This window comes from Trematomus bernacchii, unplaced genomic scaffold, assembly GCF_902827165.1.
Source record: "Trematomus bernacchii unplaced genomic scaffold, fTreBer1.1, whole genome shotgun sequence".
NCBI classification, from domain to species: Eukaryota; Metazoa; Chordata; class Actinopteri; order Perciformes; family Nototheniidae; genus Trematomus; species Trematomus bernacchii.
Window position 1 is genome coordinate 4,757,167 of NW_022987567.1, and position 22,283 is coordinate 4,779,449.

General features: G+C 38.9%; 2 protein-coding genes across 3 annotated transcripts in view; both read right to left on the reverse strand.

Annotated features, from left to right (window-relative positions):
- Positions 1-1,515: 1,515 nt before the first annotated feature.
- Positions 1,516-8,846, reverse strand: LOC117478727 (coiled-coil domain-containing protein 152-like). The gene is made up of 8 exons (XM_034125629.1): positions 8,784-8,846; positions 7,856-7,961; positions 7,213-7,281; positions 6,802-6,866; positions 6,131-6,266; positions 4,744-4,871; positions 3,725-3,835; positions 1,516-1,787 (listed from the first exon to the last, which is right to left on the reverse strand). Exons 1-8 carry the CDS (start codon positions 8,844-8,846, stop codon positions 1,683-1,685), a joined length of 783 nt encoding a protein of 260 aa, XP_033981520.1. The 3' UTR covers positions 1,516-1,682.
- Positions 8,847-11,938: 3,092 nt separating this feature from the next.
- ghrb (growth hormone receptor b) overlaps positions 11,939-22,283 on the reverse strand; it is a 34,658-nt gene continuing 24,313 nt past the window's right edge. For both annotated transcript variants that reach the window (XM_034125844.1, XM_034125843.1), the window contains 5 exons: positions 18,660-18,838; positions 18,410-18,554; positions 15,666-15,759; positions 13,963-14,032; positions 11,939-13,587 (listed from right to left, as the gene is read on the reverse strand). In XM_034125844.1, the coding sequence (XP_033981735.1) occupies positions 12,724-13,587; positions 13,963-14,032; positions 15,666-15,759; positions 18,410-18,554; positions 18,660-18,838 (1,352 nt within the window). In that variant the 3' untranslated portion in view covers positions 11,939-12,723. The remainder of the gene's footprint in view (positions 13,588-13,962; positions 14,033-15,665; positions 15,760-18,409; positions 18,555-18,659; positions 18,839-22,283) is intronic.

Genomic DNA, 22,283 nt, shown 5'->3' on the forward strand with positions numbered 1-22,283 from the left:
TTTGTATCCACAGTGTGCATAACTACAGTATTGGTTTGCAGGTGTTGTGTGAGACACTATGGAGTTGATCACTGGGCTCTTGTGAAGATGAAATGTTATGTAAGGGTGTAAGGCGATGTTCCTAGAGAGATTAGCTCCCTCTGTCCGTCCGCTTTAGAAGCTGAGCAGCAGAGATAAAGGGATTACAAAACTCCAGGTCACACTGCAGCAGGAGGAGCGTTTTATACAGGTGTGGTGTCCTTGAGGGGCAGCGGAGGAACAGCAGGGACATACTACACTCAAAAGTCCTCAAGAGAGTTATTAACGCCTACTTGGAGCACCATTGTTTTCATTATTGACTGGTCTTTTTCATGAAACTTCTTGTTCATTTTACACTTTTTCCAGCCAAAAAAACCCTAAATATATTCAGCTTACAACATTTAGTGCTACAGCTTTTATAGCGGCAAACTCAGCACCTTTAAAATATTTTATTCTCAGGGTAAATTGACATATTCTTATTGTACTTACTTTTATCTACATTTTCTCATCTTGTAAATACTTATTTTTATACATTTAGCTTTTCAAATTGTGAGGCTTTATTTTAAAACTTTCAGGATGTTTTAAACAGGGCCATATACTTCACAGAGGTCTCTTCATCTCCAAAACAAACTGACCTGTTGATAAAAGCTGGTAAAAACAACTGAAAACCTCAGATCCAGACGTCTGATGACTGATATCCTTCATCCGGTTTGAATGTATAGTAAGAAACAACATGGATGTTGAGAGTAAAAATGTACTTAAAACTGGAAACAATTTCAATTTATAATGAGTTTCTGGCAGACAACCACAACTCTGATAATTGCACAAAGGAGATACAGGCCACCAAATGAAACGGTTACCTTGGTTAAAATCTCTGTTGTTCTGAAAATTGTAGGATACATTGGGAAAAATTGAATTACACAACTCAACCAAACATGTTAAATGGGTCTAGTCGTTTTTAGACATTTTAATGTGGAAATTGTACATATTATGCATATTCATTTTATTTTCAAAATCCAATATAGTTGCAGTGTCGGTATATATATATATTACATATAATAAGCAACCACAGGAATGCTGATTTGGTATTAATGTTTGTAGGCAGGAGTAATGCTCAGGAGCCCTTTTGAACTCATAAATATACATTTTCTCAGGGAACACTCCACTGTCATCTAATAAATAAATTAGTAAAAGTCAGTTGATATAGCCAAATAAAGAAACAGATTTTTAAATGTATTCAAGTAGATGTAAAAGTTCTTCTTAACTTTCATAAAATTCAACAATGGGAACTACAGTTCAAAAGCCCTGCTTGAAAAAAAGTCTAGATACGTAGAACACAAGTTCGTTGAGTCGAATTCTTGGAATGGGATTGGCCTTCCAGCTATCTACTTTACTCACTTCTACTTCTTCAATGCCCCCCCCCCCCCCCCCCCCCCCCCATGCAGGCGTCTGATTGGATTAAAGCCTTAGACAAGAACTTGGCCTGCGGTCAAACGTGCCGTCACCTGCAGAGTCTAGCATTAAAGATCAAACAAGCAGTATGTAAAGTACGTCAACATCTCTACAGGAACTGGTTTTCTTGTAAATGAAACTGATATATACAAATATGGAAATGGCTTTAGTCCTCTGAAGGAGACTCATGCACCTGTGGAGCTTCTGAACACCTAGACCTTCCTCTTCTTCAGCCGGCTGTTCTCTTCCAACTCTTTGATTCTCTGACGCAGAACCGCAATCTCTTTGTTTTTCTCCTCCTGGAAGAACTGCAGCTTCTGTGGACACACACACACACACACACACACACACACACACACACACACACACACACACACACACACACACACACACACACACACACACACACACACACACACACACACACACACACACACACACACACACACACACACACACACACACACACACACACACACACACACACACACACACACACACACACACACACACACACACACACACACACACACACAGTGATGATGTTTAACTAAATAATCCACTTTGATTCAGGGATTCTTAGGAATGGTTGCTATTAGCTGTTATCCCTTATGTATTCTCTTGATAATGCAGCCTTCTAAATGCACATTACAGATGACCAGACTGTAAGGTGACATCCTCACATTTCCATATCCTTCACAATGATATGGAAAAAAGAAAAGCAGCACATTCTCACATTAGAAATATGGCACAAGAAGCTGTTAGACATTTCTTCCAAGGTTCTGAGAACTTGATGTGCCCGACACAGCTTCTAACAATTAGAGCTGACACGATTAATCAATTAACAATTAATCAAATTAAACTAACAGAGTAGTCGCAAACTACATTGATAATCTGTTTGACACACACATTTGAATATCTTTTTCTGTTTGGGCTTTGGAACGACGGATCCACGTTTTTCACTTTCTCCCATTTTATAGACCCAAGTATACACACATATATATATATAACAGTGTTTCCCCTAGGTTTACTGCTTTGGGGGGGTGCTGCCTGAGCGTGGAGGGGGGGGGGTGGGGTGGTATTGGGATATATATAATCCTCTGGAGCAGAGAGAGGAGCTGTGGATTATTGTTATTGATTACTGCATCAGTGTTCCTTAGGGTCAAAAACCCTAAACTCACAACTTAAAAGAGTTTAGTTTATTTAATAAAAGAGCACATGTTCAATGTGAAAAGTGACAGTAGATATAGATCAGTTGCAATTTGGTGCTATATATATATATATATATATATATATATATATATATATATATATATTTTTTAAACACCTTGAATTTCAGGGGGGGCGCGGGGCTCCGTTGGCGGAAGACAATGGTAGGGGAAACACTGTATAAGTATAAACTAGTACTAAGCGCACTTTTAGGCGCACAGGTGTGGCTGGTTCCGAGGGTTACATAATTACATCATATATTTACACCAGTGCAAATATATTTTTCCCTCAGAAAATAAAGTCTTGTTGAGCTCCGTCATCAGTAGTGCAAGAGCCCACAGCAGCGTTGTCACAAAGCATTCACCTTAACTCAAAATATCGAGGAGATCTTTACTTGGCAAATGAGAACCAAACATATGCATTAGCGCTGTCGCCTCTCAGTGTGCAACCTAAATGATGATGGGGCATGCTAGGAAGTAGCTTCTAGGATGTTTCTTAGAAGCTGGGGAATTACAGGATGAGACATCCAGGTTAAATCCAATACAGTTTGCTTTGATCTCAGCGGAAGTAGTGAAAGGTTTAAGGTTCAAATCTCACTCCCCTTGCACGATTAGACATCACTTTGGCTCATGAAGTTCTCCTCATTCTTGCACAAACTGCTTGACAGTGGGAAAAACCTTCCTGCACCACGGATAGATCACTTTTTTATGTGATTTGTACCTTGTTAGTTAACCTCTGTAATCTTGCACTAATATTTTGCACATTCTATGGACAATTTTGCATTAATGTACATTCTCAAATATTGAAGTGACTGTTATTTTGTATATATTGATTGTTGTGTTTTTATTTAGGTCTTAATGTGTGCACATGTAAAAATGTGTCTTTGATTCAGCGTATATACATATCTGCACACATACCTTTATATACATTTGTTTTTATATTCGGGATTGTGGGAAACGGTATTTCGATCTCTCGGTCTGTACACACAAACTGGAAGATTGACAATAAAGTTGACTTTGAATGAAGTAGTGTGTGGGCTGCTCACCCTCTTGAAGACGCTCTGAGGAAGCAGGTTGGAGCCATGCTGCTGCTGCTGCTGCTGCTGCTGCTGGCTCCACTGAGCTGTACTCTGAACTCTGGCTAACTTCGCACCAAACTGTCAAAACGTACACAGCAAAACAATCACAAGCTGCTTTAAGAGAAGCTGGACCTTTATATTGGGTAATCATAATCAATAAGTCTGTTTTTACATCGCTTCTTAAAACCCACCTCTTCTCCTTAGTGTATTGAAATCTTTTAGATTGTTGCATTTAAATTGTTATTTACTTGTACTTGTTTTATGGTGTGTGAGCTGTGCTGTGTGATTTGTTTATTTGACCCTCTGAGTATAATGTTAACATCTAATCTACTTCTTTTTTTAAAAGATTTTCTTTTGGGCCAGAGTGCCTTTATTCCAGAGAGGGTGTTACATTGAGAGATAGAGGGGAAGACATTGCCAGAAAACTTCGGCGGGCTCGGGTTTCGAACCCACCTAGTAGCTACTGTAGTGACAACTCCTGTCATTGATTGCATCTCTGCGTGAATGATTAGATCATTTCACCTAAATGAAATCAAATGAAATGATGTTGATGGTTAAATTAGCTTCACATGTAGGCCTACTGAGTTCCATTTAGATCTATAAAGGCCTTGGGGCTATGTTGTTTGATTTAATTAAACACAATATATGCACTTCTGTCTCCACTGCTGTTGTAGTGTTAACTGTATCTGAAGCTCTTAATATGATTGCTCATATTTCAAGCCATCTTTTTCCCGGCCCCTTGCTTTGGATCATTTTCACCAACCGGCCCCATTCCAAACTAATTGAATAGCCCTGCTGTACAGCACTTTGGTCTGGAGGTTTTAAAGTGCTTTATAAATACAGCTGTATTGCATAATAACCCAATACCAGGCTATACTTATTCAATGTGGGCATTACACAACAGTCTTGTCAACTCAGAAAAAAATAATTGTTTGTGACTTCTTCTTTATGTGTGGTGATATCTCCAGCAGAAGCTTTTTCTTTACCTCCATCTGTAACTTGAGGAGCTCGCTCTGCCTCTCCCTCTCCTGACCCTTCAGCCTCTTCTTCAATTCCCCCAGATCCAGATCCTTTTTCTCCAAAAGAGTCTTTACTTCAGCATCTTTAACGTCCGCTGTCAGAAATATACATATATACATTTTTACTATTTAGGTCTTTTGCCTCTGCTCTCTGATGCTGGCGGCTGACATCATTGTTGCCATGAAGCTCTAATATTGTCACTTTAATATCGCTTGACTGGAAATTGAAGGGAAAGAGGCTTAATACCTTTGCTTACATTAGACATTTAAATATATATATATAAAAGGACACATCTGACAAAATGTATCAACACGTATGTATCACTTAAAATTCCACTTTTACTGAGTTTTATCTTTTTACCAACATCAATCTCTATCACATATTCATACATTTTCTGAATGGTAACCCTTTAAATTACAGTTTCTTTAACCCTTATGTTGTGTTCGAGTCTCCCGTGACAAGTTAAAATTATATAATAACTACGCTCTAGTTTTTTCTATCGGAGCAAGGCTTCACGATATCGATGATTTTGACAATTTTAGCCAAGTCTGAAGGTCTCTAAAAAAGAAAGTGTATAATTTGGTGTTCGGGTCTGGGGAGACCCAGCAGCATTGTTTTGGGGGACTCGGGGTCAAATTTGGCACAATCAAGATTCATCTTTGACTTTAGACACCCCACCCCCACCCCCTTCATCCACTGTAACAATACTTTAAAACTTTTTTTGGGGAGATTGTATTCGAATAGTCTATTATAGTCAGATAACGTAATGATCCACTGTCTTCACTATAGGAAATATAATGAGTGAATTGAATCACATGTTTTACTTAAATATGTGGTGTAATGTTTTTTGGAACCATACAATTAAATTACAACAGGATTGTACGGTTATGAATGCATAATAAGTTAGTTATGATGTAGTTAAAACAATATTGGATGATAGTCATTATTTGTGAGTGTTTTGGACTGAGATAAATCATGGGTCAAAATTGACCCGCGAACACCATGAACGGTAAAAGCTTTTGAACACAACACAAGGGTTGAAAAATATCCCTGGTGTTATGAAAAAAACAAATATGTTATTATAGTCTGTATACAAAATCTAGGGGGATTATTATATTTCAACAGTGTGGGATATGTTATTATTAGCAACAACATTGATTGAGGAAATTGCTCAGTTTGTTCTCTCTGCTTGAACCTGAGAGTCTTGGGTCAAAAAGCCCCACACCATCCCTGCTCTGTTGTTTAGTTTGTTTCACATTCTCACACACCCATACATTACTGATTTCTAACTTTCACGTTTGTTTTTCGGTTGGTACTAGTTGTTAAATATTGTCATCTTGTGGTTTGACTTACACTGGTGGAGCCCCTCTCTGTGGGCGTCCTCTGCCTCTCTCCTGCTCTGCTGCCTCACGGTCTCTAGCTCCCTCTGGTGTCTCTCTCCTTCTGCTCTCATTTCACCGATGAGCCGCTGAAGCTCAGCTTTTCCATCCTGTTGAAAACCCAACAAAACTAATATATGTATCTCAATGTTATTTCTTATTATTGCCTAACAAGTCAAATGGTTTTTTGTCATTCTCTAATGTGGCAACTTTCACGACAACCAATGTTCCCCTTTTGATTCTGACCACATGAGGTGCTCACAGCTTAGTTTTTTATTTTTTATAAAAAATATATTCATAAAAAATACACATTGCCACTTTTGTATTTAATCATATACATATATTTTTTTCATAAATGTTGTCCCAAAGCTAAAAAAGCTCAACATTCCTTACGTTAATAGTAGGCACACAAACAATTGTATACAACCTAATCAAACGTAAATTCACCTTTTTTAATTTTTTTAAGCAATTCAGATAGTTCTTATTGGTAGCTATTAGGAACAATTCCTACCATAACTTAAAGAAAACAGAACCTTGACCACAGACTATCTATGAAACTGGAAACAATCCCTTTCAATAAAACGTCTTCGTACACTCCTGTATTTAATTAACTTCGCAATAAATTCCTCCTGCTTTCTTTCTTACCTCAGCTGCTCTCTCATTGTGTTGTTTCAGGCTTGCCATTTCACTCTTCAGTCTCTCATTCTCCACTACAATATGGACATATTCAGAAGAATCATTATGAAAATCCCTTTATCTAGAAGTGTACTATAAATAAATGGTGCTGAGTGGTTTCTTACATGTGATAAAAGTGTAATTTTGAATAAATATCACAATTTTGACATTTTTCAAAGCACGACTTGAATCAACTGGAGTGCTATTAAATCCAGCTATTAATTGAAAGTAGACATATTCATTTTAAACTCTTTTGTTAAATCTGTACATACATGGGTGCATAGGATTGTACTTTTTTTTCCCCTGACAAAAGACAGACTGTTTTTTATAAGTAATTGTATTTCTTTTGGGAACATGTGTGTAGTGGGTTATTGTTCAGACCTCTGAGGTTGCACTGCTCCTGTAGAGTCTGCTGCAGCCGGTTCACTGTGACGAGGAGACTGTCTCTTTCTGCAACAAGTAGACCAATAATTAGCAACTATACATATGTATATCATTGGCTTCTGATATAAAAGAAAAAAACTCAATGAGAGACATAAAGCTTATGCCACCACTGAACATTTTTAGGATGTTAAAATGTATAGCTTGAATTTCTGTAGGGAGAAATGTATGTGCAGTCTTCAACAAGGTATTCATTTGTAGAAAGGGAGCAACTATAGAACTACTACTCAAAAAAGTACAATAAGAATATAACAGTTTGCTTTAAGGAGATAAACTATACAAATAATGGCAGTCTGTCCAGATGTAGAGTGGACATGTGCACAATATACTGAAGAATACTTTCATCAATATGTTATCATTGAACCTCAGGGCAAATAATGCTTCCTTATATATCAGCCCATCTTTACATTTGCAGAAATTAAGAATTGGATTTCTGAAATATAGAGAAGCTACAGTAGATCAGGATGGTGTCATTCAGCAGATGTACCAGTAGAGGGAGACATACACAAACAGAATCAAGCTCTACAAGGATCTCAGATCTTAGGAAGTAAATACTGTATAGTACACAAAAACAAAAACTCACCCTCAATCAGACTTTTCTCTTTGGTCTGATAGAATTTCATTTGTCTACTGGCATCCTCCAGCATGATCTCAAACATGTTATTTTTGCCATTAACCTCTGCAATTTTCTGTTTAAAAAATAAATAAAACAAGAGTAAATACTATACATTATACCTACCCACCTATTTATCTATACTGATAGCTGACAATAATCAGGCTCGGGTAGTAATGGTTTACATGTAACGGTTATGTAAATAGGATACAAAAAAGGTAAATATATTCCCTTACAGTTATGTTAAAGAAATATGTCTACAGATTACTGGTACATATTTAAAAACAAAGGGATTTCTAGCAAGATTTCAACTTTTCAACGTAAACATACTATACAATGTATATAATATTTTATAACTACTATATCCTGACTTTTTTCATGATATCATATCATTGACATACTTAACTGATTCCTTCAATCATACTTTACTGTACAACATAATATACCATTAGAGTACTAACATTAGGTTACTGATGATTACATGTTTTCTACAGGTCTTTAGTAATTACAACGGAATACATTTTAGTAACCTTCTCAACTCTGACGTAAATTGACGTTAGGTTAAACACAAAATAAATAGTAAAACATACAAACAAACAAACCAAACATTAGCAGCTAACGATTACCATTAGCTAATGGTAATCATATTCTTTGAACATAACGTTAATAGCATTCCGTTTTTACTTTGATATTGTCAGAAAATGACTGCGGTTAAAATAACTATACGTGTTAATATCAGCCTCCGAGACCTCTATATTATTTGTATGTGAGAAATACAAATTATTCAACTTATCCTGAAGTATAACAAAGTGGAACAAACGGTACAACAGGCAAATAAATAAGACGGTAGTCATCATGAATTAGCCCTCAGTGAGTTAGCTAACGTTAGCTTATGTACCTGTTCTAGCAGAGAGAAGTCGTCCATAAACCTGTCGAGGTGAACACAGTTTAATTTTATCATTTCACTAGTTAAAAAGCAAACGGCTATGGGAAAAGTAATAATATTGTATTAATGCTTAAGTTCCAACGTTAAGTTAGATAAAAACAATAGTAGCTAGCTGTTGGCAACACAATTAAGCTAGCTCTTTCCCGCACGCGCAGGTTAATCATGTGGTTATTAATTAATAGACAGACAACGCATCCGGGTACTTTACCTCTACGCAAGGCCACGCCCTTGAAAACACTCGCTGTCATTTGAATGGCGGTAAATACAAATTCTCAAGATTTCGGTAATCACAGAACATTTACTGAACAGTTGTTTCTATAGACTTACATCATGCATAGCATTCATCACTGAAATTCATTATTAGGATTAAGCATCCTGAAAGGAAGATGCTCATAGGATGTTACTGTAAATGCATTCACTTTTACTTAAATTGAATTTAAATGAAAGACCTAGTGCAGGGGTAGCCAACACGGTGCCCGCGGGCACTTGGTCGCCCGCAGAGGCAACGTGAGTCGCCCGCGGTGCATGTTCTAAAAAATAGCTCGCCAAGCAAATCCAAAATGTATAAAATACACAAAACAAAAAAGGAAATGTAATTAAAATTATCTACCCTATGCATAAACGAAACCTAAATCATAGCGAACTCTATCTACTTACTACAACTCTATATCTATCTAACACCCCTCCTCCCCCCACCCCCAAAATTAATATCTACCAATCACGTTCTTGCTTGATTTGCGGGACCAGCGTTGCAGTCTGGAAGAAAAGCAATGTGGCACCTCCCCGCTGATTTTCCTTCTGGCAGAATCTACACAACACATCAGCCCCATTGAACAGCCTATCATGCAGCCTATACAACACATGGGGGGCAGAGTTTTACTCTGTGTGTTGCAACTTGCATATCTTTATTGCACTTGACGCACACACACGCATGGCGTAATTTCCACCTGGGACAGGGGGGAAATGTCCCCCCCACTTTTCGAAATCCCGTTTGTGTCCCCCCACTTTAAAAATATGTTTATTTTTTTTTTTAACGCAAGCCGTCGATCGCCACGGAGGAGCTCACAGCCTCTGAGCGAGCGAGAGAGCTAGGGAGGGAGAGAGAGGGGGAGAGAGAGAGCGAGAGAGCTGGGGGGGAGGGAGGGAGGGAGAGAGAGAGAGCTAGGGAGAGCATACCTTTATCTATTTAATATAGATAAAGTAAGAAATCATTCCAATGTGTACTATAGGACAGTAAAAAAAAATCAAAAAACAGTTTGAAAGGGGAGTAAAATAAGCATACATAAAAAGAAAAAATGCTAACTAGGTAACATAAGATAAGAATAAACCAGTTTAAATGATTTGTTATTGGTTGTGATCATATTCTAAAGATGTTTGGATTATTGAAAAGTATACAGCTCTCTTTCATCTGAGTGTTGAGAGCTGTATCCATCAATTCATGTTGTGCTCAAAGTGCTCCAGATTGATGCATTTCACTTCAACATTAAAAAATAATCTTCCTGGGGGTGCATGCCCCCCGACCCCCCTAGAGGAGGTGAGGACCCCCCTGGAGGAGGTGAGGCCCGTCCACCCCCAAATAAAGCAGGTTAAAATAATTAGATTGCATACATGTTCTTTTAGTAAACACTGCAAACGGGTCCCACAGACCCAAACAGCAAACAAAGGTTAAAGGTCAGAATATCATAATGTTAAAATGTGCTAAATATATACACCGCAAAAAAAGAAAAGAAAAGTAAAAGTAGCCCCTGACTTGTTTTATTTTTTTAAAGTAGCCCTCACCCTAAAAAAGGTTGGTGACCCCTGACCTAGTGCAATGCTGCAACGTGTACTTAAAAAAAGGCTATTTCTTCTACTACTGAAGGCTGTTATTCACCCTGGTACACTCGTAACATAAAATATACAGTCGCCTGTGTACTCTAGCTGATATTAAGACAGACACATAGCAAAAGTATAAAGTTGTTTATTTGTAACACGTTGAACAGTTAAAATGCAATAACTGTACAAATGTTACACTGATGACCATGTAACCCTAACTTATACTTTGCATTAAATGCGCTGTCAGCCCGACAACAACTACAAACCTTTATAGTCCATGCACTGAAAAAGAAATACTGATTGAGCTTGCAACAGACAACCCAAAATCTATTTTAGCTGTCTGCTCTAAAAAAACAAACACATTTAGGAAAATAAATAGAAATGACATTGAAGTAATTAGCATCTAATATAATATGTTTCATTTGATGCGTTACACATTTACAGGTCTTGCTTTTTAAAAAAAAACTTTTTCTGGAGTTCAAGTGTTGGCAACCATATGATATTTGAACCTCAATACGTTTTAGTGTTAAAAATAATACAATTGTGGCATTTATTGAAAGGAATGAAAACAATATGAAAAACCACAAAAATGTTGGATTCACAAAAATATGGCACATGATATATCACAGAGTAATTCCATCTGAACTTATTGTATCACAAAGTAGCCTTTGATATGTACAACATTATAGGAACGAAGCATATAAAAGTAAAATGATGCGCTTTTTTTTTTCTTTTTCAAATTTTTACATCAACATTGAATGAAATTACTACCACTAAAAGTGGGAAGTAAACAACCACCAACTTTGCAAAACCTGCAACAACGAAACTGCATTGTCAAAACCGTTTTAAATTAAACATATTTTTACATATTTATTAACGTTTGTATAACAATATTTTTTCGGAAATCCGCTCAGGAAAGACGTTGAAATGGGTCAAACTAACTAATGATTTTTACCCATGAGACCACTGTTCATGTCCCTGGTGAAACCTTAAAGGTGGGGTAGGTAATTTTGGAGAAACCAGCTCGAGTGCACTAGAATTTGAGAATACACAGCCGGATAAAATCTGCCACTTCCTTATAGAGCCCCTCCTCCAACACACACGAACGCGCACATGACCAATGAGGGCACGAGATAAGTTTGTGCACAGATGGAAGGCTGACAGGCAGGTAGGCCATCCAGTTATTTTAGCCGGGCCGGCTCAGATGATTGGTCGTGCTTTTTACAGTACTACGGCTTCCACAGATGAAATCTTTGTATGGATTTTTTGTCAAAGCACTTAATTTTTTGTCAAAGCACTTAAGATATTCATTGCTATCGGGATGTTCAGAGCATTCCATGGAATATAACAAAAAGTGTATCTCGAGCCGGTTTCTCAAACTTACCTACCCCACCTTTAAGTTGACGTTTACATAATTAAATTGGCGTTCGTAATGTAAAACGCAAGAAAAAATACTTAATTTAAGGCAAACCATGATGCTTTTCTTTAACCCAACAAAAAGACTATGTTGCCTAAACTTACCCAAGCAGTTTTGTAGCGTAATTAATTTTTCAATACACAATGTTAACAGCATGTTAATATCTACGATTGTAATCTGCTGAAGATATGTTGCTTCCCTTGAAACAATTGAAAATGCAGCTATGGGTTGCTCTGCAGATCCACATTAGCCTGTTCAAACAAAATCAAACACTGAAAAAAATCTGGCGAAGACAATGGAGCAATTAGCTATTAAAGAGTCAGATATTTTTTTGTGAGTGAATATTAGACTTACATTTATCAACAGGACAAAACACAACTGCAAATAAAGGATAGAGTTTCCCTTTGCCATTTCCACACCTGCAGTCAAGCATATTGTTATGTTCTCTTCCTCCCTCATAGCAAACTTCCAACTAAACCGTTACAGCCCGTCAGAGGAAGCAACACGAGGTCAGAGGTGAAGGCAGGACAGGAGCACAAGCCCCCCACAGACTATTTTAGGACACCTGACATTCAATATTCTTGGGAGAGCAAATCGTTTCCCAAGCTTATCTCTGCCTTCCATTGATTTAGATGAAACTTTGAACATGTCAGAGGTGATCTATGGTGTTACGCTTCCCAAAAGTTCAGGGGTAAGATAGCCGCCTGGTGTCGGCACGATTTTTGGGATTATGAGCTGGGGGGGAGGTGTCGAGTTCGGGGTGAGTAAGAGGCTGTTCTGCCTGTTAACGCACTCCACCACGGTGTAGACGGGAGCAGGGGGAAGAGGGCACACGGTGGTGGTATCTGATTCGTGGTAAGGCGACAGGGACGGGGTCAAACTTGAGTACCCTGCTATCTGGCAGGGTTCACCCATGTCTCCTGAGGACACCCTGGGGCTCCTTTTACCAGCATTGAGCTCAGAGGTGTAGCCTCCATGATCTGGATTCACCACCAGGAACTGCAACTCTTCGTTTTTTTTCTTTTTCTCCAACAGGATTCCTTTCTCTCTGTCTTTGCTCGTGCTTTTTCCCACCTCTGTCTGGTCCTCGGGTGACAGCAGCACCTTGCCAGATGACCTCACTTCACTCACCTGGGTGTACAACGCTTCTCTACCTGGCGCTGCAAAACAATGCTCCCCGGCGTTGGGGTTTGGGACGTGCGAGCTTGTCTCTTCTGAATCTCTGCTTTCGGTAAGATTCGGGATTAGAGGAATGAAAGGAGAGGGCTCCGGTTCGCAGGGGAGGTCCGGATCGCAGCAGCTGGCCCGGCCCGAGTCGTCGTCTCTGAAGCCGATGGAGAGGGGGGAGCAGTTGGAGGTCAAGGAGCGCTCCATGAGACAGTCTGTGTCCAGGTCCGTCAGTCTGTCGCTCTGCTCCTCCATGCCCAGATCGATGAACTCCACCCAGGGGTCTTTGCTGTACAGCTCCGACCTCAGATCAGGGTAGCCACCCAGGATGGATCTCAGCTCCCTAAGCTTCCCTTTCTGAGAGATGAAGAGAAAAAAGAGTTGGTACACATAAGAGACCAAATTCAGATGGTAAAGTAAGGTATTTAGAGGCCAAACGCTAATAATTTGGGTGAAAAAAAATCCCACATCCGACAACCCAACTATCTTGTTTAATTTTCTGAGACCAAATCGAAAACAGTGCAATGTTGTTAATATTTTCCATGGAGTGAGTTATTCAGCTAACCAAAATAGTTGAGGTTGAAGTGTGATGTAGGTGCAAAGATCCTTTGCATAGGTCAGAAATAAAAGTTGGGTCTGAAAATGGCTTCTCTTATGCATTTTAAGTTACAAATCTCACTAAAACACAGTGCAAGACAATAAGGACAAATAAAGACATGTGGCCTTGAATACCTTGAGTAGTTCAGGGTCAACTCCTTTTATTTTGGGTCCAGGAACAGGAGGCAAAAGAATAACCATCAACCTTAGGGAAGGAAGAAACAAAGGACACATGTAACAACTAGCTTTATACCTTACATTAAATAAGCCATTTGTGACATTGATATGTGTACAAAGGGCATTATCTTTAGTTAGACTCATGCATTGAGAAGTAAATTGCCTTTCCCTTTAATAAACGCCATAACTGGACTCTGTCCATGAAGTAAAGTTGTTGTGTGTCATCCTGGATTAACAGCTTACCTATTTGTGTCATATAAATTAGACAGTAGCTAAATGTCTAACTCACTCAGTGAGACAGGTTTCGCAATCTTCGGCTTTGTTTAATCTTAAATGTTCTTCAGCAGTTCAGTCAAGTGCGACTAAAAGAATATTCGCACAAGCTTCAACATGCACCTCCAGCTCTCCACTGTTCATCCGGTGAGTGTCGAGGCCTGATGCTTTATCCCCGCTCAAAGTTGAGACTAGACTTATTTTGCAACATTTGACCAGGCCCTAAATACTTGCACCAAAATATTTTATATTTTACTGACACGGTTATATTACCAAATGGTTAGAACAAGGTCATCATTTGGTAGTTCCTGCACCTAAATATTGGGAAACTAGAATCATTTTACAACAGTGGAATTTGCTACCTTTCCAACTAAAAAGAGCTTGTTTTAAGGGTTGACACTCAAGCTGATACACCATGATATCACCATGAAAGTTCCCCTGTTGTTCACTCATATTAAACCAATTAAGTTTGAATCAAGCTTTCTGAAATGACATGTTAAGATGTGCGAAAATGCTTGCTTTTGGTGAATTTTGTAGAAAAGTCAGAAACCAATTAGACAAACTTAGTAAATATACACTTGCAGAACAAACATTTGAACATGGGATGAAGCCGGGTTGAAATATAGTGCTTAACTGTTGCCATGTTAGATTTAAAAGGTTTTTATAGATTTTTTACATGAAAATATCTCTGTGTCATACTACATCAATAAGAAAATAATGGCAACAACCATAAACAAATGAACAATTTTGGCTCAGATTAAGAGAACAATGCGATACATATGCAAATAGGGCCTTTTTTTAAAGCAATTTAGGAGAAATATAAAGACACTGTTAGGCTCAGTAAGTAAAATAAATAACTAAATATGAATATTGGTTGATGATCCTTACTCTCAAAATGTACCCTTGCATGAAAAAGCAATGAAAATTTGAAAATGAGTACATAAATCAATTGTTCATTATAGAATGATCTGTAAAAAGTTTTCTGGTGTGTGGCTGTATGTCTTTGTATAAACTTTGTCTGCAGATCTTGTTTCATTAAATCAAGTCTGTTTTTGTTCTGTCAGTGAGATCTCTCCTTCGACTGGAAACACAGTTTTATTTCTTTTATTTTCTGTTTATTGTTAAAGTTATTATCATTATCATTGCTCTCAAGTTGTATGTGTGGATTTTGGGATCATGGGGTAGCGAATAAAGGGGATCCTAGTAAACAACAACAAAATAACAAGAAAGCAATAGGAAAAAACAGACTTGACTTCAGACATCAGTACGAACATTGCAGAGCAGAATGTCTCGCTGTTCAACACTTTTGAATAGCGAGCCTATCAAGGTCCACAGCCCACACAGAGTGCTGCTCCCACACAGAAACCCTGACACTGCTCAATACTTACTTTTCTTGCTGGGAGATGATAACCAACATCAGGATGGTGACTAAACACAGGGCCCCGAAGATGAGCAAGGCCAGCACTGGGAATCCAGACACCGCTGAAAAGGAAATGTTCAATTAATATAAAACATCATCAAAGTATCATATAACTGACTTGCATAACTTTGCTGGTTCAATGTGTTCTCTTATTGGCGTAATGGCTCAGTCCTTGAGACAGAAACTGCTTCAAAGAAATGACTCAGGTGCTTATTCAGACTCCAGACAGATGAAAGAGTGTCCTCACATTTACTTTATGAGGTTTCTTTATAAGAACCTGTATTAGACCTGAAGACACCTGGCTTCCTCCAGTTAAAGGAAAGCTGGATTGAATTAAGTATGGTTGTATTAAATAGTTATCTGGTAATAAAATAATAATAAGATGTGTTCTGCATTAGAGGTTGAAAAAGTACTCAGACCTTTGTCTTAACATATTCCACTATAAGTAAAAGTTCTGAATTCTAAACGTTCTAAGTACAGAGGTTGCTTGCCAAATAGTGAGCCCACATTTATCTGTACTGCTAAGCCTTATATTGGCTACCTAGCTTACTTTGTCTTCTTCATCAGCCAGCATCCTTGGTATCTGTTGCTCACTGAGTTGATTCTCGCTAAGTAGCCATATTGGCTACTTAGCGAGATGGCGCGTTTCCACTACAGCGCGGAGCATGGTTTAAGAGGGCTGTGACGTCAGTGGCCTGTTTTTGGTTGCGTTTCCACTTGGCCTAGTACCGGCCGGTGGGTCCTAATTCACAGTTTTTCTGGCCTCATAAAATCGTGGGTCTAGGGCCAGAGACAACGAGGCTGAGTCGGGTTGAGTATGCTAAACTAGAGAGAGAATCGCTGGCAAGGGGGCAACAACTACAACAAGATGGACATATTTGACCGTGATTTCATTGTAATACACGTTTCAAAATGATGCCGAAGTAACAACATACTGATACCGGTTAGTAAAAACCATGAATTAATGCTTTGACAAGTCTGCAGACAGACGGCAGGCGAAAAACCTTTTAAAATGCGTGTTTTCTAAATGGAGATCGGCTAAGCTAACGCAGTATATGCTCCGACCGTCCACACTCACAACAACGGCCTATACAGACATAAATAAAGCAGCGACTGTATTCGCCATGACACAGGCAGTCTGTGGTTTGTACTTGTTTAACTTTTGTCTAGTTTCTGAACAGATATGAGGAGCTGTGAGCTCTGAGTGCTAACAGCTAACGGCTGTGTTGTTTTTCTGGGGTTCTCATTGAAGATGAGGTCACGGCTCCGCCTACACTGCGTTACTATAGATACTACCCCAGTTCCTAAACTGTAATGGAAATGCGCCATAAAGTGAGCCAGTCCTAACGAGGCCTAGCCATACCGAGCGAGGCCGTGTAGTGGAAATGCGCCATAAGGCTTATTCATCTTGCCAAATAGTGAGCCTTTGTTGATGTATGAAAGAACTGGTTTCTAAATGGTTCTTAATGATTAATAAAGTGTTTACAACCTTATTCATAACCTAATTATAAACCCTTTATGAATCCTTTATAAGGGTAGGCTTATTGTAAAGTGGCACCGACTGTTGATAGGTAAATTATACAATCCCACACAAAAAATCCCAAGTATTCCTGAAAATCATTACATAATTACTGTACTACTTTTTGTAACCCTAACCCTAACCCTAAGGTCCCATGTCATGGCCATTTCTACTGATCATAATTCCATTGTTGAGGTCTACTAGAATAGATTTACATTGTTCAATGTTCCAAAATCACAATGGTTTTCTCATACAGCATCTCTGTATAGTATGTGTATTCACTCTCTGTCCTAAACGGCTTGTTGGAGCTCCTGCCCCCCCCCCCCCCCCCCCCCCTCCCTATGAGCCTACTGTGCTCTGATGTGTGTTTATGTGTTACAATGGCGTTTGTTAGCAACCAGAAAATGACACCAGCAATGACAAACAGATGAGAATGCTGCGTGGGGTCTGGGTGCCGTGTTGGCGGGACGTTGCGGGTAATAACCGGAAAAGCATGACATGGGACCTTTAAGCTATGCTAGCTGCATGGTTGGTCACTCAGTAAGTCCACCACTGAAATGTCTCATGATGTAATTCAGAATTCATGAGTTCAGTTATCTTTTTGGCAGCCCAAATACTTTGATTTATGACCAAACATCTGCAAATCGGCCAGCATTTTCCATCGACCGCAAGTCTACAAATGTTGGTAGGCTAACACGCTAAACTGATATAATTCTGGTAACGGAGCACTGTTTTTATCTAAAAATAAATACAATCTATGGTGGACATCTTGGTTTAGGTAAAACAAATTAAGGGACATCTTAAATATATTAATTAAAGTGGATTAACTTGAATTTTCTTTCGGGATATGGACATGTCTTATCGATGTCTTTAAAAAAAAAAAAGGGACACATTGAGCTGATTGCTGTTCTGCTTGTTTTTTTTTTTGCTTGTGTTTCTGCATTGCTTCAGGTAAATGTTGGTCACAGTGTGTGGGTGATCACAAGGATAACTACATAACATCAACAAACTATTTTTTATTTAATGATTCTGAAGCTCAGTAGAAAAGGTGTAGCTGTTAGATAAACTCTTAGCCGGAATACTGAAAGGTTTATTCAGGGTGACAAGGACGTTCAGCTGCAGCCTCACAGCTAAAATGTAGAAAAACTTATATAAAAGCAATTATTCTCAGCCTGAATGCAGTGAGTGTTAACCTTTAGATGGTACGTGTACGATGACAGACTCGCTGAACTCCCCAAACAGTTTCCCAGCCAGCATTTTACACCGAACACGGATCTCATGATTGGCGTTGGTTTGAAGCCCAAAAATGGAGCGACGTGTGCTCTTCACAAGGTCGACCTGTAAAAAAGTAGATCAATCAGTCTATAGTCGGATATTTCAAATCAAATGTACATAGGTTGTACATTTTTTGTTGTAATTCACACACTAAAATATAACACCCACCATTTCCCACTGGTCAGAGATGGCGTTGCGGTACTCGACCTCGTACTGCAGCGTCATCCATCCCATCTTCACGTCGGCGGACTGAGGAGGATCCCAGCTCAGCATGATGTCAAAGCTAGTGCCAGTCACACTCACATTTAGCAGAGTCCAGTTCAGGCCAACTGGAGGGTCCGGCTCCACTGCAGGCCAAAAAATAGAAGCTTTATCATCAGCATGGTATTATCAACAAACTTCTATTTTAACTAAACTCTATATACCAGGGCTTCTCAAACTCCGGACCAAGGTCCGGATCCGGACCGAACTGCAAATCAATCCGGACCGAACCCTGTGTCCCATTATAAAAAGAAAAAAAAATTATTAAAAAAAAAAAAAAAAAAAAAATTCTGATTCTGATAAATTAATGTACATCATCATGTACGCGCATCTTGTGTCTGACGCGTTGTGAGAATGAACGTGCATATATATTTACTTGTGTGTGCGAGCGTGACACGCATAGCAGACCGCAAGTTAACCGCAAGTTTACCTTGACTTTCTTTTTTTACACTTATGCTTTTATTGAGTTTTCACAACAATAATAACAGAACAAGAAAACATAATACACACAAATCAGTTGTAAAATAAAGCACAATAAATACTAGTTGTCTGAAGACCTTCAATATTCACACATACCGTACAGGATTGAATTAGTCATTCACTTACTCATTGGTGTCAACCATGTAAATATTCCACTTTTCCCATTTCCTATTGAATGCATTCTCTTGGATTCTCAAAACATATGTCAGCTTTTCCATGACGAAAATATCTTGAACAATTTCCAGCCACTGCTCCTGAGTCGGAGCGTTCACATTAAGCCAATTCCTAGTTATAGCTTTCTTACTCGCTGCAAGTAAAACCTTAATCAAATATAGATCGCCTCCCATCACAACATCCTTAATGTTCCCAAGATACATCACCGGGCAGGTATTTGGGATTCCATAACCCAAAATAATTTTGACAACTGCATTAACCTTCTCCCAATATGACCTTATCTTTGTACAGTTCCAGAAAATGTGTGAGTGGTTAGCCTCCATGTTGCCACACAACCTCCAACACTGTTGCTGTACACCAAGTTGCCTGCTCTTTATTTTGGGTGTTATGAAAAAGCGAGTCAGGTTCTTCCAGCAGAATTCCCTCCATACTAATGAGTTTGTGGATGTAAATTGCGTCTCGAACATTTGAAACCATTCTTCCTCTGAAATTTTAATTTGTAACTCTACTTCCCATTTTGCTTTTATGTAGATAGTCGATTCCCCCCTGTTTCCCCCCAAAGCCTGGTAGAAAGCAGAAATTATCCGGGACCCCTTCTGCTGATACGCATCCACAATCACCCCAGTTACAGTATCTACAGATTCATCTGCATTCAGCTTTATCTCTTTTACAAAATAGTGTCTTAGCTGCATGTATCTAAAATAATCCCTGTCTGTAATACCATATTTTGCCTGTAATTCCTGAAAACCCATCAATTCACCCTTTTCTGAAACCGTACACATTGCTGTTATGCCCTTTTGCACCCATTCTTTGAATGCTGGATCGTACACACCTGGTTTAAAATTGGAATCGTATGCAAACCACCTCAGCGTGCGTATCCCTCTCTTTAATTTGTATTTTGCTACTACAACATTCCAGACCTCTAGTGTAAACGCAACTATCGTATTAATTTCACCTCTCAGAGCCTTCACCAAATTCCTATCTCCTACCAAGGCCTGAATGTGGTGACCCTGTACCTCCCTTTCCATGGCTTTCCATCCAGACTCATAATCTGGTCTACACCAGTAGGCCAAAGGTCTGAGTTGGGCTGCATAGAAGTATTCCCTAAGATTTGGTAAAGCCATTCCCCCCTTACTTTTAGGCAACTGAAGTGTCGTAAATCGTATTCTTGGTTTTTTACTATTCCAAACAAATCTAGAAATCATCCTGTCCCAGGTTATGAATTTTTTTTGGGGAACATCAATTGGAAGAGACTGAAAAAAATACAGCAGCCTAGGTAGGATATTCATTTTAACCGTTTGTATTCTGGCACTGAAGTCTAAAGGGAGGGTGGACCACCTTTCTACATCCTTTCGGATATTGTCATCAATTTTGTTATAATTGGCTTCAAACAGGTTGGAAAATGTTTTGGTTATAATTACACCAAGATAAGTCATTGTTTTGGAATTCCATTTTAGGTTATATGCATGTCTAATTTGTTGGGATGGGGAATAATTGAATGAGAGAATTTGAGTTTTTGTTACGTTCACTTTATACCCTGAATAGTAACCATATGTGTCGAGTAGGTTCATCAGGTTTGGGAAACATACATCTGGTTGCTCAAGGAAAACTATAACATCATCCGCAAAAAGCCCAATGATATGATCTTCCCCCCCTATATTGACACCCTGCAGGTCTTCACTCTGCCTTATTGCTTGCGCCAATGGTTCAACAAATAAAGCAAAGAGAGTAGGAGAGAGACAGCAACCCTGTCTAGAGCCTCTCTCCAGCTGAATCCTATTGGACAAACTCCCATTTACTTTGATCCTAGCCGTAGGTTCGTGATAAATAGTCTTAATACACCGAATTGCATTTTCATTTAAACCAAACCTCCTTAGTACTTCATATAAAAAAGACCAACTGACACTGTCAAACGCTTTTTTCTGCGTCCAGACTAACCAGAACCATACTCGTGCCCTTTTTATGCGCATTGTCTACGATATGGAGAGTCCTTCTGATATTGTCTTGTGTTTGGCGTCCTCTAATGAAACCAGTTTGATCTTCATGAATAAGATCTTGCATAAAAGTCTCAAATCTTTTACAGATAATTGAGGTAAACAGCTTGTAGTCCACATTTAAAAGAGAAATTGGCCTATAATTTTTACAGTGGTCTTTGTCTTTGCCTTCCTTAGGCAAAATGGAAATAATTGCTTCCCTCCAAGATGGGGGAGCCCTGCCTTCTTTAAGAGTCCAATTAAAACAAGACAGAAGCAGAGGTGTTAGCTCCTTCGTGAAAGTTTTATAGAACTCTGGTGGGAACCCATCGCTGCCCGGTGATTTACTGGTCTTTAGCCTACTGATTGCAGCTTCCAACTCTTCAACTGTAAATTGCGACGTAATGGTGTCATTCTGTATCTCACCTATAGATGGCAGATCAAGAGAGTTAAGAAAGTTTCTTATTGTGCTTTCATCAGCTAATGGTGGATTAGAGTAGAGTGTCTTATAGTATTCTTCAAATATTCTTTCTATCTCATCTGGCTCATATAGTAGTTGGTTAGTTTGGGGGTCCCTTGTTCTATGAATTGTATTAGAGGCTTGCTGTTTGCGCAGGCGTCTAGCCAGGAGTCTAGCTGCTTTTGAGCCTGATTCATAATAAGACTGCTTTAAAAACCTTGCCTTTTTTTCTATTTCTCCTCTAAGGATCTCATTTATCTCCCCCCTTGTTTCCTTAATTTGTTGTAATGCCGATTGATCCCCTGTACTCTTATGTTTTGTCTCCATTTCTCTCAATTTTTCTATTTTGTATTTGTATGTGGCTAGCCGGGCCTTTTTTTGTGATGCTGTTAGGGCGATCAGCTTTCCACGGAGAACAGCCTTCAAAGCATCCCACAGTATCCC

Bases quoted from the DNA above. Each gene is read 5' to 3' on its own strand.
- LOC117478727 (XM_034125629.1), bottom strand. From the start codon at position 8,846: ATGATAAAATTAAACTGTGTTCACCTCGACAGGTTTATGGACGACTTC. The intron at 7,962-8,783 runs GTACATAAGCTA...TTTTTTAAACAG, and splicing joins ACTTCTCTCTGCTAGAACAG to AAAATTGCAGAGGTTAATGG. The intron at 3,836-4,743 runs GTAAAGAAAAAG...ACGTTTTGACAG, and splicing joins TCCTCAAGTTACAGATGGAG to TTTGGTGCGAAGTTAGCCAG.